Source organism: Ranitomeya variabilis, chromosome 5 (assembly GCF_051348905.1).
Source record: "Ranitomeya variabilis isolate aRanVar5 chromosome 5, aRanVar5.hap1, whole genome shotgun sequence".
Taxonomy (NCBI): Eukaryota; Metazoa; Chordata; class Amphibia; order Anura; family Dendrobatidae; genus Ranitomeya; species Ranitomeya variabilis.
Window position 1 is genome coordinate 71242977 of NC_135236.1, and position 19827 is coordinate 71262803.

Consider the following 19827-nt stretch of genomic DNA (forward strand, 5'->3'; position numbering starts at 1 on the left):
ATATTAACATTTCACTCTTGGGGGGTATCGCGATGGGGTTTGAATCACTCACAGTGACACGACCAATCTCACCACCAGTCAGCTCTACCTGCTGTCTCTGCATCAGAGCTCTGATTTCCTTCTGCAGGGCACGTTGCTCACTGTGGCCAGCGGTTTCTGCCACCTGTTGCAACAAAACAATCACTTCTGCAAGACAATTTTCTATAACATTAGTACCAAGAGTCATCATGGGATTACATTCTCGACGATCAATATCAACAATCACAATCCCTTGGGCTTTCAATTCCACCCGCCCCACTTTGATGGTGACCTCCTTATACCCCACTTGTGGCAACGGCTGACCATTACTGGCGATTATGGTGAAATCATCGTCAGGGCCACGAGTAATATCAGCGTCCTCCCAATACCGTTTGTAGAGCACGTAAGGTATAGTCGTCACCTGAGAACCGGTGTCCAGCAAAGCATTCAAGGGGATTCCATCAATCACTACAGGGAGAACTGGTCGTCCTCCAATATACTTGGTTCTCCAATGCTGCGGGCCTGACCGTCCTACTCCTGGGGGTTGGCCCTTTGCCCCAGGGGTTGCTCGTTTAAAGGACAGTACCTTGCAAGATGGCCCACCTGGTGACATCGGCGGCAGATGGGTCTTCCGTCCTGATGGAAACGATCGCTGTCCCGGCCTCTGGTCGGTGGGGTCCTCTTCTGTCGCGTCCAGGGAACATCCTCTGGTCCGGAGGCTAGCTGGATCTTTTTCTTGGGGGCCTCCTGTAGGGACTGCACCGTCCGGGCTAGGGCAGCAACGCTCTTGGTCAGCTCCTGCATCTGAATACGGAGTCCTGCAGGGGAGTCGTCCTCGAAGCTCTGGGCGTCGGCCTCCGCGGCAACTGGGGTATCCGATGCCACCTCCTGGTGGTATGTGAGAGCGGGGCGCCTGGGTGGTATTGCGCGGCTGGGCTGTCGCTCCTGCAATGCCTGGATAGCTTTATCTTTGAACTGCGCAAAAGTCAAGTCTGGATTTTGCATGGCCAGGAAGTGCAATTGGCCCCGCTGGTGACTGCACAGGAGCCCCTCAATGAACCGCTCCTTCAGAAGTTTATCCTCATCCTGCATGCTGCCGGGGTCACTCTGCTTAATGGCCCGCATCGCCTCCTGGAGATTAAGGGCATAGTCCCGCAAGCTATCCTGTGGCCTCTGTTTGCATCCATAAAAAGTCAGTTTAATTTCCGTAGCAGTGCGAGTATCAAAGGTGGCTTTAAGCTTGGCAAAAATCTGTTGTGCAGTTCCTTTATCCTCAGCAGGCCAGGATTTCAATTCTCTCAGAGCCGCCCCAAAGAGTTGGCCGGTTATCATATGAACCTTCTGGGGCTCTGTCAGGGGATAGAACTCGAGCAGGCTGCAGAGCCCTTCCTTAAAGTCAGTGAATGTATGCGACTCCCCAGAGTATCGTGGGAGCCAGGCCGCTCTGGGCAGGTACGGCATAGAAAAGGGCATTATGGCTTTTGTGTTAGCGGCAGTGTCCGGCTGGCTGAGGGGAACAGCGGGTTCTGCGGCAACCGGTGGTGGTATTAGGGCCGCGGCTTCGCCCGCTGCGTGGACCGGAGCTGCCCCTGCGTCCGCGGCTGCCACCTCCTCTCCTCCTGACTCGGACATGGCTGTACCTTCCTCCCACTAACCTGCCGGAGGTCGGAGTTCCTCTTCCGGGATTGGCGCCTTACCGCGCTTTCCGTTCCGCGCTTCTTTTGGCTGGTTCCGCCCACGTAGCTAAGGCTCCTCCCTCCGTGCGCGGCAATGGCGAATTTTGGCGGCAAATGGCACAGCACACAGTCTTTTCAATAAAGTACAGTCCAAGCACAATAAATCACAGTTCCAAGGCACACACGACCTGATTCTTCAGGCTTAAGTAGATCCTGTTCGTGACGCCAAATTTGGAGCGCCCCCACACCGCCGCAGGGCCGAGGGGTACCCGGAGCCGGGCCTCTGAGTCTCTGCTCTGGGGTTGTCACGGTGGCTAGACCCGGTCCGTGGCCCTGTCTGACAGTGGGGGACATCTGGTGAAATAAGTGGTGTTGTAACGGTGCAGTTGTGGGGTGCAGGTCGCGGTAAATAACGAGGACACCAGATTGCAGTCTCTTTACCTCTTTACTGAAGGTTTTGGAGACCTCAGTCCAGAGCGCTGTTAACTGGGTTGTCAGAGACCGGCCGGTCCAAAGGCACATCAGGAGTCCTCTTTACAGGTGGGAATCAGTGTCTACCTTCTAGCGCTGGGTGTTGTAGTTCTTCCCTGCTGAGCTCCCGGGATAGTCCTCACAACTGTTTCTGTCTGTCTCTATTTGTTCGTTCTCTCCGTCCTCCAGATGATATGGTAGGACGCACCCGTATGACGGGGTAGGCCTGGAGTTCTTCCGGGACCCTAGAGTCGCCCCTCTCCCACAGCTGCCTCCGTTGTCTGCTTAGGTGTTAAGTGGGACAGCCAACCTGTAATTAGCTGTCCGGCCGTGGTTTGCAGTAGTACTTAAAGTCTCTTACTTGCTCGGCGTTCCGGCCACCGACTGTTTGCGCCTCAGAAGGATGTTGCCTCGGTCTAACAGCACGACTCCTTCTGGTCCCAATACTTCTTTACTGTATTCCCGTTGTGCACTGGTTAGTTCTGCTCTGAGGAGTCTGCCAGGATCCCATCCCTGACAGGTCCTCTCACTAGCTCTTCCCAGCTACTTCTCCCTGTCTTCCTGTCCAACCCCCAGTTTTACCAGAGTGTGAGGAGTGGCCTACTAGATAGGACCACCCCCCCTGGTGGCCGGAGTGTGAAGTGTAGTGAGGTGTTACCTGGTCAGAGAAACTCCTTTAGTGCAATCAGACGTACCATAGCTCCCCATAGTGGCGGAGCCACAGTACTGCAACAACCAGGACTCTGGGGTGCTGCACTAACCTCTATACAATTGGTGCACAACATTTTTCTTAGTCTGAGGGTCACATTGTCATACTAAATCAATCCTAAGGGCTGTAAAAATTTTGAAAGGGGTATTTACAAGAATATATCATCAAAATCACCAGTACATGAATACATCACTAGAACCAATTTGGAGAGTTTCTGCTGCAAAATAATCAATGTCAATGAACCCTAACTTACATTGAGGTTTTTGAAGCACAAATGGTGCAGAAACTCTCCAAATCCTTCTCATAATCTCAAAACCCCCAAATTGAGGATTTTTGAGTTGTAATATAGCCATGTAGCATGTCACCTGGCCAGTTATGGAATTCTACATGTATGGAAGATTAGAACCACCATCAGTATGGGAATACAGCCTCAGAACCACTGACAGTACATGATTGAGCACCAGAACTACTGTCAGTACATGAATGCCACACCTCATCCACCTTCAGTACATGCATGCAGCACGAGAACCACCATCAGTACATGAATACATCAAGCTTAGTACTCAGATCAGACCCATATACATTTGTATACCATGAACTTACAACTCCCAGTAGATTTTTAACAATGGTAAGGAGATAGTGGGAGCTGTTGTTACCATCAGACTGCGGATCATACATGAACCACAGCAGTGATGACACGCAGGCAATATCACAAATAATCATTTACATCCAGGTACCTTAAACTGTGGGTGACATATTCTCTGACTGAAATCTTTCCCTTCCCTTTTGTCTCCATGTAATAAAGACGCCATGATGCAAAAATCGAAACTGGGAAAGAAAGAAAGCGCAATAGGGTCTTAACTGGTAACAAAAAGGTGGCAAGGAAAAGGATCCACTTACCTTATATAATTGCTACAGAGCAACATGTAACCGGCATGAAATGGATATCAGCTGCTGCAAGGACATCAGTCACTAGAAGGACCAAACAGTGCGAAACGATCGAGAGCGAGATGCGAGACAGGAGTGACTTCTCCCTCCCGATCGTTTTGCAAAGACGCCATTTCATGCCCAGAGCTAGTCTCTTCAAACTTCTCTTTTCTCCGGTCTTCTGCAGCTCTTCCTTCAGTGTCCTTCCATGTCCCCCCACACTCCCACCTCTCCATACTGTCCTCCCATGCTTCCGGTACACCTTGTTGTCCCCCCACAATTCTAAACTGTACCCCCCACGCTTTCAAAACTCGATACTCTCCTCCCAGAACTCTATACTGTCCTCCACAGCTCCATACTGTCATAAAACAAATCCATACTGTCCTCCCACAACTCGCTACTTACCCTCCCTCGCACCCTCAACTCCATATTGTTGCACTACCTCTTCATATTGCCACCTTGCACTGCCACCACTCCATAATATTCCTCTACGCTCCTACCTCTCACTACTTCCCCATCTCCGAAGCCAGGGCCGGTTTTAGCAAAGTGGGGCCCTGGACAAAAAGTTTAAAGTGGGGCCCCAAAAATATAGTACATATAGTATAATGCAGGTCCCATATAGTACCTATAGTATAATGCACTGCCCATGGTCCGTGATAGAGTATACTGCAGCCTCCCTCATAGAGTATACTGAAGCCCCCCTCAGAGTGTATACTGCAGCCCCCATTAGAGTGTATACTGCAGCCCCCTCATAGTATCCAGCAGCCCCCTTAAGGAGTATGCTGCAGCCCCCCTCATAGTGTGCTGCAGCCCCTCATAGAGTATGCTGCAGCCCCCTCATAGATTATGCTGCAGCCCCATCAGATTATGCTGCAGCCCCCCTCATAGATTATGCTGCAGCCCCCCTCATAGATTATGCTGCAGCCCCCCTCATAGATTATGCTACAGCCCCCCTCATAGATTATGCTACAGCCCCCCTCATAGATTATGCTACAGCCCCCCTCATAGATTATGCTACAGCCCCCCTCATAGAGTATGCTGCAACCCCCCTCATAGAGTATGCTGCCGCCCCCCTCATAGTGTGCAGCAGCCCCCTCATAGAGTATGCTGCAGCCCCCCTCATAGAGCATGCTGCAGCCCCCTCATAGAGTATGCTGCAGCCCCCCTCATAGAGTATGCTGCAGCCCCCCTCATAGAGTATGCTGCAGCCCCCCTCATAGAGTATGCTGCAGCCCCCCTCATAGAGTATGCTGCAGCCCCCCCACATAGAGTATGCTGCAGCCCCCCTCATAGAGTATGCTGCAGCCCCCCTCATAGAGTATTCTGCAGCCCCCCACATAGAGTATGCTGCAGCCCCCCCACATAGAGTATGCTGCAGCCCCCCCACATAGAGTATGCTGCAGCTGCCCTCATAGAGCATGCTGCATCCCCCCTCAGAGCGTATAACTGCAGGGCCCACCATAGAGCACAATGCAGACTTCATTCACAGGATATTGCAGTGCAGCCCCAAAACACACACAGTATAATGCAGCGCCCAAACACAGTGTATTCGCATCTACAAGACACAAATACAGTTGAATGCAGGAAGACTGCCACATGAAATCCTTTGTCGGGCTGTATGTTGTGCAGGCCAGGCCTGATATATACAGTATATATACAGTGGGTATGAACAGTATTCAGACCCCTTTAAATTTTTCACTCTTTGTTTCTTTACAGACATTTGGTAAATTCAAAAAGGTTCATTTTTTTTCTCATTAATGTACACTCTGCACCCCATCATGACTGAAAAAAAACAGAAATGTAGTAATTTTTTCAAATATATTAAAAAAGAAAAACTGAAATATCACATGGTCATAAGTATTCAGACCCTTTGCTCAGTATTGAGTAGAAGCCCCTTTTGAGCTAGTACAGCCATGAGTCTTCTTGGGAATGATGCAACAAGTTTTTCACACCTGGATTTGGGGATCCTCTGCCATTCTTCCTTGCAGATCCTCTCCAGTTCCGTCAGGTTGGATGGTGAACGTTGGTGGACAGCCATTTTCAGGTCTCTCCAGAGATGCGCAATTGTGTTTAGATCAGGGCTCAAGAGGTTTTCATCCAGTATATCACACTACTGCCACCACCATGTTTCACTGTTGGGATTGTATTGGGCAGGCGATGAGCAGTGCCTGTTTTTCTCCACACATACCACTTAGAATTATCACCAAAAAGGTCTATCTTCGTCTCGTCAGACCAGAGAATCTTATTTCTCATAGTCTGGGGGAGTCCTTTGTGTGTTTTTTAGCAAACTCTATGCGGGCTTTCATGTCTTGCACTGAGGAGAGGCTTCCATCGGGCCACTCTGCCATAAAGGCCCGACTGGTGGAGGGCTGCAGTGATAGTTGACTTTGTGGAACTTTCTCCCATCTCCCTACTGCATCTCTGGAGCTCAGCCACAGTGATCTTGGGGTTCTTCTTTACCTCTCTCACCAAGGCTCTTCTCCCACGATTGCTCAGTTTGGCTGGACGGCCAGGTCTAGGAAGACTTCTGGTGGTCCCAAACTTCTTCCATTTAAGGATTATAGAGGCCACTGTGCTCTTAGGAACCTTGCGTACTGCAGAAATTCAAGGTCAGACAACGTGATGCTCAGAGAAATTGCAAAAAACCCAAGCGCTACAGCTCAGACTCTAAAGGCCTCACTTAGCATGCTACAGTTATTGACAGTACAATTAGAAAAACACTGAGCAAGAATGCCTTATGTTGAGTGTTGCCAGGAAGAAAGCCTTTTCTTTCTGAAAAGAACATGGCTAAAGGTTGCAAAGTTGCATCTGAACAAATCACAAGATTTCTAAAACAATATCTGTTGGAGACTAGATTAAAGTGGAGATGTTTCACCAAGTTTGGTGAAAATCAAACACAGTATATCAGCACAATCGCCTCATACCAACTGTCATCACTGTGGTGGAGGTGTAATGATTTGGGTTTGTATTGCAGCCACAGGATCTGGGCACCTTGTAGTCATTGAGTCGTCCATGAACCCCTTGGTATTCCAAAGTATTTTACAGTCAAGTATGAGGTCATTTATCCAAAGGCAAAGGCTTGTCCGAAACTGGGTCATGAAACTGAACAATTATCCCAAGCTCGCCAACAAATCTACACTAAAATGGCTGGAAAAAAAAATCAAGGTCCAAACCTCAACCCTATAACTGGGCGGTAGTATCACATTGTTCCCTTCGTCGCTCCCCTGGTAGAACACCTAAACCTAAAAAAAAGGTGACCCTGTACTGTAAAAATTTGACAACTTCTGACACCAATCGAGTCAATAATGTGGACTCTGAATAATTTCATGCGTTTTACAGTGAACTATGTACCGAGGTTTTAGTGTATATTTTAAGTAGACTATGATATGGAGTATACGGTAAGTACTGTTACTATAGTAGCGTGAAGTATAATATGCACAGTACATGGCAACGATATTGGACGTGTTGATAGTGTATAAGAATCGCTTAGTACATACTTTTATAGGATAGTAACTGTAATTAACTCGAAGTATAGGATAAGATGCAGTTAATGTTTGGGGATAGCCCATGGTGGGAGGGGACTAATCCTAGTGAACAGCAGACACTTCCTGGAAGTGACTGAAATGGGGAAGTACAGTCACAAGCTCCAGTACAGTGGGCTGCTAGCATCAGCATGTATTTATCATTCAAGATAGTGGGAAGCCGTTGCTAGAATCCCATGCCGATATTTTGGCAACGTCAGGAGCTCATGGCCCGGCATAGGGGCCAAAGGGCGCATCATGTCCTTTGGCACACAGAGGAAGATGAACGCGGAACCTTGGGAAGGGAAGGTAGCGAATCCAGGGTGCACTGTGGAACTGGTTAGGAAATCTCTGGGGCTGATGGAGCCAGTGGGCGTAGGGATAGTCCAGGAGGATCGAGGGATGAAGATGTGTCGTGCTAAGGAAGTGAGCAACAAGAAGTGTTGTGCCCGATCCCACAGCCTACAAGTGAGTGTGATGCACCCCACACCTGACAGTACACTGGGTCTAGGACACGGTTTCCCTGTAAAGTGCCAGAGCGTAACGGGGCAGCAGCTCAGTCATGACTACCTCTGTCGGTTACCTTACAAGTGCATGGTTGTCGGAGAGACATGTCAACTGGCTGGCATTCAGGCTTTCTATTATAAAGTGAGAGTGCCATATCTGAGCTCACCCATCCATATCTAGTCAGTAACGGTCTCCTCTTATCCCTCAGAAAAGAATTTTGTGTCCGTCTCGGGCCATACAATGTGGATGGGGTCGCTTGAGGATTGTCCCACTGTTCACAAGGAGAGATTCCCCCAAGACTTCTGGCTGGAGGTACATGCGTCACTAGTGGTCAAATTGTAAGAAAGGGCTGAGGCATTGTTTGAGATTAAAAAAATAATGTCAGCTTTCTTCCAACAACAGTGCCAAACCTGTCCACAACCTGTATTATTCACACTCAGCCCCATTCACTTCAAAGGAGCGGTGCTGTAAAGCCAGGCACAATCTGTGGACAGGTGCCGTGCTGTTTTTGGAACAAAGCAGCCATGTTTTTCTAATCCCAGACAACCCCTTATAAATGATTTCCCTATTGCGGAGCTGCTGTGATCACAGTCCTATGACGAATAAATCTATGTTAATAGCTAAGCTGTTTTTATTATGGGGCGGCAGGATTTCCCCACGAGGGTTGAAGCTCACTCCATGTGACTTTGCTCTTACGGAATTGCCCAAAGATGACTCATTATTTAGTAGTGTTCACGATTTGCTATCCAAGTTTCACACTAGTATTTGGTTTGTTTTTTTTCAAAATGTTTAAAGGGGGTTAGGGGTAGGACTGTAGAATAATTTAGTTCACATTTGCCTTTTTTTGGAAACCGAATCATAATCCTTTGGACTTTCAAGAAGAGCAACCACAGGCTTATTAAGGTCTGCAACATTGGTCAAAGTTATCGGAGCACACAATCTCCAAGGGTGGCCAAACTTTTGCATCAGCTCATATCCCTTTTTGTAATGTTTAAAATGTAAAAAATTACAATTTGTGTATATATGTATAACAGGGGAAAGATGTTTCCACACTGCCGACAGTCGTTGTCCGAGTACTGACCGTGATGTACAGACCAGTTATGTGTCTCCTTACTAGAACTCAGCAGCCTCAAAGACACATATAAGCCTATTGAGTTGGGGTAGAGAGAACCACGACCTGTCCGTACATCCTGGTCTTTCTCGGATTGTGAAAGCCAGACTTGTGAAACCGTCTTGATGCAGTAACAATTATTTCATTTGCTTGCAGCACTCCCGCAGGAGAAATTAAGTATTACATATTGTTTATTGAAATAAATGAGTCCAGTCCTCCAGAGAGAAATACACTGGTTGTAACTACTAATAGTCCTTAATGGTGGACCCAAGCATTGAGCAGGGGGTTATTATTATTATTTATTGTTATAGCGCCATTTATTCCATGGCGCTTTACATGTGAGGAGGGGTATACATAATAAAAACAGGTACAATAATCTTAGACAATACAAGTCATGACTGGTACAGGAGGAGGGAGTACCCTGCCCGCGAAGGCTCACAATCTACAAGGGATGGGTGAGGATACAGTAGGTGAGGGTAGAGCTGGTCGTGCAGTGGTTTGGTTGATTGGTGGTTACTGCAGGTTGTCAGCTTGACGGAAGAGGTGGGTCTTCAGGTTGGACACAGTGACCCTGGAGGTTCCTTCCGACTCTAACATTCTATGATTCTATGACCCCCTACTATTAACTGAAAATGGGTTCTCCAAACAAGTCAACCCCAATATCTTGTTTTGTCCACAGTTTGCATGGACTCGCAAAGGCTTCATGAAGACGAGATGGCTAGTGAATGACCAGTGAGTGCAACTCAGCCTCCAAATAACTTTGTGCTCATGACTGTGGCACATGCTGGTGTTACACGTGCAGGTGATAGCAGCCAAGTCTTCTCCGGTCGAAGGCTGCGCTTACGGCAATTGTTCTGTCGTTTGACAATCACAATGATAAATTTGTTTGCATTAGACTCATATCTCCAATAATGAGCAACCCTTGATCCGAATACTTCCCTGAGCTGGATCGACTGCAGGCTTGTGGCTTGCTGCAATGTACAACCTTGTAAGGTTGAAATATATATATATATATATATATATATATATATATATATATATATATATATATATATATATATATATATATGCAGGGACGGTTTTAGACAAAGTGGGGCCCTGGGCAAAAGTTTAAAGTGGGGCCCCAAATGCTAACATATTGCACCATCACACAGAAGCATTTCTGTTGTATTTACGTGCACGGAGTTCAGTCCGCTAAATGAGCATGATCGACAATATTGAAGTCCTTTGCCGCTTGTTTCCGAGTTCAGATAGTCCTCGATACAGTATACTGTAATGCAGGTCCCATATTCTACATATAGTATAATGTACTCCAAATGGTCCTTGATAGAGTATAATGCAGCCCCTCTCATGGAGTATACAGCAGCCCCCTCATAGAATATATTGCAGCCCCCCACACACAGTATAATGCAGCCCCATACACACAGCATAATGCAGCCCCCCCCCCACACACAGTATAATGCAGCCACCCACTCACAGTAAAATGCAGCCCCCACACACATAGTATAATGCAGCCCCCACACACAGTATAATGCAGCCCCCCCACAGTATAGTGCAGCCTCCCACACACAGCATAATGCAGCCCCCACACACTCAGTATAATGCAGCCCCCCCACACACATAGTATAATGCAGCCCCCCCACAGTATAGTGCAGCCTCCCACACACACAGTATAGTGCGCCCCCACACAGTATAGTATGGCCCCCCACACTCACAGTATAATGCAGCCCCCCCACACAGTATAGTGCAGACCTTCACACGCACGCACGCACACACACGCACACACACACAATCACACACACACAAACACACACAAACACACACACACACACACACATATACACACACACACACACACACACACACACACAGTATAATGCGCCCCCACACAGTATAGTACGGCCCCCCACACTCACAGTATAATGCAGCCCCCCCACACAGTATAGTGCAGACCTGCACACACACACACACACACACACACACACACACACACACACACACACACACACACACACACACACACACACACTATAATGTATACTCACATATATACATATACACACACACGCACAAGCACACACACAGTATAATGCACACACAGACTAATACATACACATACATGCACACACACAGTATAATGCACACACACTACTTCTCCCCGTTCCACCACTGTTCTGGTTTCTGCCGCATGTCTCATCGGCTCCACTGCTAGCACAGCATGGCGTATGATGTCATCGTGCGCCTGCTGAGTCAGAAGCAGAGGGGGTGGGATGGGAGAGGGAGCGTCATCTGACGCTCTCTCCTCCATCACAGCTTTCAACTGTATCGGCGTCAATGATGCCGATAAGTTGAATAGGCGATGCTGGGGGAGGCAGCGCCAGGCTCCGCAGCGGCTGCATGGTTTGCTGCTATTAGCGGCATGCCACAGGCTGGGGGCCCCTGGAGGAGCGGGGTGCCTAGGCAACTGCCTGGTCTGCCTGCCCCTAATGACGGCCATGTATGCGTGTGTGTATATCTATATATTACCAGGCTTATCTGCATAGTATAATCCCTAGAAGGGGTCCCTGATGATAATATACCAATCACATCGTGTCCTACTGACATGACCCCCAACGATCACCCGGTAGTAAGTGTTAAATCTCCATGCAGTGCCACCACAGGAGAAATTGAGCATTACACAATTTTAAATCAATGAGCTATGCATATATCGCAGGGTCCTCCAGAGCAAGAGACCCTCTTGCTCGTTATTCTCTCTGCTCTGGTTCATAGTTGAGGGTCCTGAGTAGCAGAACCTCGCCTATATAACTCCTCCCACACCACTGATTGGCTGCTTCCTGTGTACAGTGTATAGTGACAGAAAGCTGCCAATCAGTGCTGGGGGTGTGATTGGACCAGGAGGCACAAGACACCTCGTCCTGTAGTGATTATCTCCTGCTGATAAAACACTGATTTTGTTCAAACAGCAAAACACAGCCTAGTAAGTGACACATTGCTGGAATCAGGGTCTCTACCCCTACATCATGGTGTGCTCAGATTACACAGAAAACACATGCCGACAGATTCTCTTTACCGGTCTTCTATATTTAAGGTTGTTCGATCTTGTGAACCTTCACCTCTTCCACGATGCATCAAACCTAGTGTCTGGAGACTGTTCTCCATCGGTGTACAGCGCCAACCGTAGAAGAAGTTTAGACCATGTGCTTACAAGGTATCGGTCAATGTCTAATTTAGGAAAAATTTTTAGTAATTTTCCAAAAAATGATCTTCAGCTACAAGTATAAAGAACTTCTTGATATCAAGAAAAGAGTAGCGTGGAAGATCATTCTTGCCGTTTTTTTTTTCTGGACCTGACTTCTCTCATATCCCTAACTTCTCTTATGACTTTGCCATCTTTTTTTTTTATATTCCCAGGTTACAAGATGGCAATAATGCACCATTTTTCCTATTTGGAGATTTTAACTTTCGTTTGGACTTGAAGAGTCTCATCCAGGTCTGAAGAACTGAATTGTATAACATTTTTGTGGCGATATTATCCACCATGTACTGAGTGATCAAGTGCCATCCTCTACCCACAGGCTCAAGGCTGGTCCTTGAGTGACAGCACAGACCTAGATGGGCAGACCGCTGTGTACCAACAGGATGGAGAGGTAGAAGTGTGCTGAAAGTCTTGTTTTTAATGTGATTAGCTGTAGGAGTTTCCCTTAAAGGGAACCTGTCAGCAGGATTGTGCGCAGTAACCTACAGACATTGTCAGGTCGGCGCCGTTATACTGATTAAAATGATACCTGGTGATGAAATCCGTCTTGTGGTTCTTGTTGAATGAGCCAACAAACAGGCTCTCCATGCATGTGTCCTGTCTGTCACACAGCCGCGACACATGCAGCTGCGGAGCCGAACAGCTGATCAGCCGGCACAATCCAGGAGTCCGGGTTCCCACTGCAGCTTATTCGGCAAGCGGGCCGCATGTTATACACCGGGGGGATGAGGGGCCGGATGTTATACAGGGGGGGCCGGAGGTTATAAACTGGAGGTGAGGAGCTGGATGTTACACACCAGGGGGCGAAGGCCAGGATTTTATACACAGAGGGTTCAGATATTATACATTGGGGGAAATGGGACTGAATGCAACGCTTGAATTTTAGGCTACTTTCACACTTGCATTTTTAGCAATCCGTCGTTTTAGGCAAAAAAATGATCCTGCAAATGTGCTCGCAGGATGCGTTTTTTTGCCCATAGACTTGTATTAGCGACGGATCGCGACGGATGGCCACATGTCGCGTCCGTCGTGTTTTGGCGGACCGTCGTCACAAAAAAAGTTCAATGTAACGTTTTTTTGTCCGTCGCGTCCGCCATTTTCTACCGCGCATGCGCGGCCAAAACTCCGCCCCCTCCTCCCCGGACTTCAGAATGGGCAGCGGATGTGTTGAAAAACTGCATCCGCTGCCCACGTCGTGCACAAATTTAACAATGTGCGTCGGTACGTCGGCTCGACGCATAGCGACGGACCCGTACCAACGCAAGTGTGAAAGTAGCCTAATTCTTAAGCTGTGCGGCCCAATACCCTTCTCCATATAGTGTGCACACGTGTCCATTTGTCCATCTACATCACTTGGTTCCCTCCTTCTCTCACCCGGTATCGCTCCTTTCTCCTCAGGTTCAGCTCGTCATGAAATGTAAACAGTTTGAACATCACAACGCTAAAGTATTTCAGGATGAAAATGAGCACATGGTGAGAGGTGATCCAGAAAATGATATAATGAATATAATGAAGCTCAGAAATAGGTTATTTGCGAATGATAAGAAATAGTCCTCACTTACAAGTGATCGTCTGTAAAGTCACCTCACAGTGGGGTCCATTACTGCGTCACAGCCTGGGCCTAGTGGAGGACCCTCTAAGTAATGAGCCTTGTGCGTCAGTGACCCATCCCTTACAAGTAATGTGGGCAGGAGTTTTCTAGGCTTCGCCATGGTGTATTCTTCTAAGGACTTGTGATGGTCATCGTGACCTGGACGTATACATAACGCTCACTTTCTGGTTTCTTTTGTTTGTAGCTTCTTAGATTTGACCATGAACCTATGCCTTTCCTGAAAGAACTGACCGAGGTCCAGATCTCCTTTCCACCAACGTAAGAAACGTATCTTGCAAATTGTAAACTTCTTTAATGAACTTTTTTCGTTATGTGTTGAGTCTTTGCTGCTTTTATTCCCAGGTATCCATTTAGTGAAAATGTGACTAAACCTTCAGAGTTTATGGGTACGCGGTGTCCAGCGTGGTGCGACCGGGTCTTCATGTCTCACGCGGCCCGGGCTTTATTACAGAAGGTGGGTCCTGGTCACCTCTGTACTTGTATCCATCTCCTCTTATCTTGTCATCTCACTCTAGTCTTCTTTCACAGGGTAAACTACGAGAAGCCTGTGTACGGTACGGGCGGATTGGGGGAAATGTCTGTATGGGTGATCACAAGGTAAAATGGAGGAAATTCTGACTTGCTACCCTATAGTGTAAGAGTTACCAATAAACTTTTCTTAATATTTCTAGCCCGTGTTCCTCTTCTTTGAGATGGACTCCAAATTCGATCATCTAAAAATCTGATGGGTAAAGAGAATTACTGTTATATATTGTGCACATTTAAATACATTTATTCCAATGTCCTAACGAAGAGCAAGGGGAGTTGAGTAATTAGAGGGGTCTGGTCTGGGATGATAAAGTTTAAACTATGGGGTCTGGTCTGGAATCTGAATTCTAGGGTTTGGCATAATCAAAGGGATTATCCAGACTTTATAAAAATAATTGCTTTAATTGCAAGCAGAGTGTTTACTGTTACATACAACTCTGTCCCTCCATGCTGTTTTCACTACAGGCTGTTTATAAAATAGAAAGTTTTCATGTAATAAATGCAAAAATCTAATCTAAATTCAAACCCCACTGTGGCACGTCACACCCAGAAAACACTGCCCCATAACGATCCACACCCAGAAAACACTGCCCCATAACGATCCACACCCAGAAAACACTGCCCCATAACGATCCACACCCAGAAAACACTGCCCCATAACGATCCACACCCAGAAAACACTGCCCCATAACAATCCACACCCAGAAAACACTGCCCCATAACGATCCACACCCAGAAAGCACTGCCCTATGACGAGCCGCACCCAGAAAACACTGCCCAATGACAAGCCACACCCAGATAACACTGCCCTATGACGAGCCACACCCAGAAAACACTGCCCTTTAGCGAGCCACACCCAGAAAACGCTGTGCATAATGAGGCACACACAGCCCCATGGTGAGCCACATCCAGAAAACACTGCTCCATAACGAGCCACACCCAGAAAACACTGTGCATAACAAGGCACACACAAAAAACACAGCCCCATGATGAGCCACACCCTCAAAACACTGCTCCATGAGGAGCCACCCCCAGAAAACACTGCCCCAAGATGAGCCACACCCAGAAAACATTGCCCTTTAGAGAGCCACACCCAGAAAACACTGCCCCATAACGAGCCACCCCCAGAAAACACTGCTCCATAATGAGCCACACCCAGAAAACACTGTGCATAACGAGGCACGCCCGAAAACACTGTGCATAAAGAAGCAAGTGTAACTACAAAGCTACAAAGGAAAAGAGCAGAGGAGAGAGAAAGGGATCAGAAGGGAACAGCGGAAGGACACCCTCAGAGCCAGAGCGCAGCGTCGGGTACCGGGAGCCCGAGGCCTTAGTGGAACTGTACGACACTTTGCAGAACTGGAGGGCTCAGAGCTTTGTGATTGGCCCACACCACACCTGAGACGCAGCAGCACCTAAGGAGCCCCGGGCATGATAGTCCCTGTAAAACGGCTCAAGCTGCCCGTCATGCAGGTACCTGTCTCAGGACAAGGGGAATAGAGGACTCTGCAGAAAGCTTCAGGCAGCAGGGACTTCATGTACTGCAAGCGCTAGTAGGAAAAGCTCACGGACCTCAATTGGGAAGGAGATTCTCCCATTGCCTCTGAGCCAGCCGGACCATAGGACACCTGTGCCTGGTACCCTGGACTGTGGACTACTACATCTTCAGTAAATCAGGTAAAGACTTTACAACTTGTGTCCTTTACTTATTTACCGGCAACCGTCATCACCACCATACACCTTAGGACCGCTGGGGATCCCGCTTCACCGGTGGGAAGTGTACCATCAGTGCTGCAATAACACCCCCCCAGAGGACCCCTTTAACACATCATCAAAACACTGCCCCATGATGAGCCACACCCAGAAAACACTGCCCCATAACGAGCCACACCCAGAAAACACTGCCCCATGACAAGCTACACCCAGAAAACACTGCCCCACGAGGAGCCACAGCCATAAGGTACTTCCATATATCAAACCACAAGCAGACAAACCCCCATACCATGGATAAACCACATTCAAAAACATCACCCCATAACAATCCACACCAAGAAAAACACCCATCCCATAGAAAGCCACATCCAGAAAACATCACCCCATAACAATCCACAAGCAGGCGAACCCCAGCAAAGTTTGCCACATCATATAAAAGCCAAAGAGTTTCTTGAAAAGTTTTCTAAAGTTAGCCTCTATGATAAATCTGGTCTTTAGTGGATTTCTAAGTATTAAAAACTTTTATGACCCAGTTAAGCTATAGGCAAAAAACCCAAAAAGTACTAAGTGGCCCGGTGGTTGAAATCAAAGGGTTTGGCTGACAGTGTAATGTGTTTGGCAGCGCCGGACGACTGATGGTGGATCCCTCCTGTGCTCATGGCCTGACTTCATTCTGACACTCACTACCTATAGATATGAAACGCGACAACAAATAAAATGTAAACATTTATTGATAATTGTTTAAAATCATTAGGAATTGATAACAAAACACAAACTCAACAGGAAGGTGGAAGAAGCAAGAGAGGGGAAATTAATCTTATAGTCAGTATACTGCAACATCAGTGACATAATTACCCAAGTATCCATAGTTCATCAGGATTTAATTATTGTGTATAAAATTGTAATGAATAAATATTGATGGGATAATAATAAATACTGATGAAAGGACTAGATAAGGGCACCATATAAAGTAGATCGTACAATTATCATTATTATTACTTATTTATATAGCACCATTGATTCCATGGTGCTGTACATGAGAAGGGGTTACATACAAGTTACAGATATCACTTATAGTAAACAAACGAACAATGACTGACTGGTACAGAGGGGCGAGGACCCTGCCCTTGCGGGCTTACATTCTACAGGATTATGGGGAAGGAGACAGTAGGTCGGGGGTTGCAGTAGCTCCAGTAGTGGTGAGGTGGCAGTTTGGTCAGAGCAGGTTGTAGGCTTTCTTGAAGAGATGGGTTTTCAGGTTCCATCTGGTGGATCCCAAATGTGGTGGATACAATTGGATGTGTTGGGGCAAAGAATTCCAGAGGATGAATGATATTCGGGAGAAGTCTTGGAGACAATTGAGCGAGGAATGAATAAGTGTGGAGGAGAGGAGGTGGTCTTGGGAGCATCGGAGATTTCATGAGGGAAGATAACTGGAGATTAGTTTGGAGATGTATGGAGGAGACAGGTTATGGATGGCTTTGTAGGTCAGGGTTAGTAGTTAGAACTGGATACACTGATGAATTTGGCACCAATGAAGAGATTTCCAAAGGGGGGAAGCGGAGGAGGAGTAGCGAGGAGAGAGATGAACTAGTCGGGCAGCAGAATGGAGAGGTGTGAGCGTGTTAGCAGGGAGGCCACAGAGGAGGGTGTTGCAGTAGTTGAGGCGGGAGATAGGGCATGCACAAGCATTTTGGTAGAGTGCAGGCTGAGGAAAGGACGGATTCTGTAAATATTTTTGAGCTGGAGGTGGCGAGAGCTTGGATGTGCAGTTTGAAGGATGGGGCAGAGTCAAGGGTTACTCCGAGGCAGTGGACTTCTGGTACGGGGGAAGTCATATATTGTGATAGATCAGGTAGGGAAGATACGCGAGATGGAGGAAAGATAATTAGTTCAGATTTGTCCACAGTAAGTATAATAAGCATAATACATAAATTCATAGAGAAATAAGTACTAGTCATGATAAATAAATAATTGAATAAAGCCTTATGTGTCAGTTGATCTGTTCAAAGAAATGTATGCCTATAGCAGGATCACTAATTAATTCATATTAATAAATAATTCATAGTGGTTAAAGATGCACACCAAACAACACATGCCCTCTGTATTGGGTCCCTGGTTAAGGCTTTGGCGAAACGCGCGTTGGGCACAGCACTGAGAGCGGTCATGCATCATCATTTTTCAGATAGCGCCTTATGCTTCTTTCCATCTCTCCCAAGCACCAGCTACTTTCTAGCACTGGTCACTTTGTATCAGACAGCAGGCATGTGTTGTTTGGTGCGCATCTTTAACCACTATGAATTATTTATTAATTTGAATTACTTAGCGATAATGCTATAGGCATAAATTTCTTTGAACACATCAACTGACACATAAAGCTTTATTTATTCAATTATTTATTTATTTTGGCTGGTATTTGTTTCTATATGAATTTATGTATTATTCGTATTGTATGATCTACTTTATATTGTGCCGTTATCTAGTTCTTTCATCAGTATTTATTTATTATCCCATCAATATTTATTCAATTATTACATTACAATTTTATATACAGTAATTAAATCCTGCTGAAATGTGGGTAATTATTGCTCCCTATGTTTAAGTGATTTTGCAGTATACTGACTATAAAGATTAGTTAATTTCCCCTCTCTTGCGTCTTCCACCTTCCTGTTGAGTTTGTGTTTTGTTATCATTTCCTAATGATTTTGAAAAATTATCAATAAATATTTAAATATTATTTGTTGTCGTGTTTCATATCTATAGGTTGTATGCTCAAAAATGGTCACACGACATTAACTAATTTTGTGCTTGTGTTAATTCATTCTGACACTGTATCTCACCTTTGTCATCACATCGCCATGTGTTTCCCTTAACAGGTCGGATCGTCAATCATCCAGCTGACCAAATGATTCCAGGACGGGTGTGTTTTCTTGAAACTGTCGCCATTTCACTTATTTAATATTATTTTATTTAAATACAAGGTGTGTAGTCTCCTGTTCTCATCACTACGTGCGATTTGTACACTGAGATGTTGCCAGGCGTCCAGAAATTCCACCACATTTCGGAAAAAATTGGTCACATTTTTGCCCTGTCCGTAAAACAAAAAACTTAAGGAGCCCACGATTTTTTTTGACGCTGAAAAAACTTCTACGGATTATTTTGACGGTAATCATCATTAATTACCATACAGTGAATGTCGCTGATGTCTACATATCGGAATTATGGGTCGTAGACGGGTATCGCTTTAAATCCTAATGATTTATTATGGTTTTCCAATGTCTCTGTAAAACATATCTGTCCGTGATTTTTTTTGTAAACTGTCCAGAAAAAATAAAAAGTCAAGTTGGCAACCCTGATGTACGGCAATAGACACTTATATTTGGCGGGACCACTCCCCGTCTAAGAAAGTGGCATATAAGCTAAATCACTGTATGGAATCCTTATCTTGAATACTACCACCTGGCACCATCTCCAGTATCCATCCCACAGGCTGTATGGGCAGTAATCCTCCAAGATCACAAGATCGTGGTGACCGGGGTGAGTCACAAACCATCCTTGACATCTGCTGCTGTCATCTAGAGGGGTCCACTCCCCTTCTAAGAAAGTAGGGTATAACCTAAATCACTATATGAAATCCTTACCTGGAATACGACCACCTGGCAAGAAGTCCTGCCCACCATCTCCAGTATCCATCCCACAGGCTGTATGGGCAGTAATCCTCCAAGATCACAAGATCGTGGTGACCGGGGTGAGTCACAAACCATCCTTGACATCTGCT

The 19827-nt window shown here is 46.5% G+C and overlaps 1 protein-coding gene across 4 annotated transcripts in view; it reads left to right on the plus strand.

Moving 5' to 3' along the window:
* LOC143774528 (inositol polyphosphate-5-phosphatase A-like) overlaps positions 1-19405 on the plus strand; it is a 75295-nt gene extending 55890 nt beyond the window's left edge. For all 4 annotated transcript variants that reach the window (XM_077262194.1, XM_077262192.1, XM_077262193.1 and 1 more), the window contains 11 exons: positions 8038-8141; positions 9620-9672; positions 12029-12148; positions 12352-12430; positions 12516-12587; positions 13595-13669; positions 13993-14066; positions 14151-14262; positions 14337-14405; positions 14480-14536; positions 18926-19405. In XM_077262194.1, coding sequence (XP_077118309.1) covers positions 8038-8141; positions 9620-9672; positions 12029-12148; positions 12352-12430; positions 12516-12587; positions 13595-13669; positions 13993-14066; positions 14151-14262; positions 14337-14405; positions 14480-14533 — 812 coding nt within the window. In that variant the 3' untranslated portion in view covers positions 14534-14536; positions 18926-19405. The remainder of the gene's footprint in view (positions 1-8037; positions 8142-9619; positions 9673-12028; positions 12149-12351; positions 12431-12515; positions 12588-13594; positions 13670-13992; positions 14067-14150; positions 14263-14336; positions 14406-14479; positions 14537-18925) is intronic.
* Positions 19406-19827: the final 422 nt, after the last annotated feature.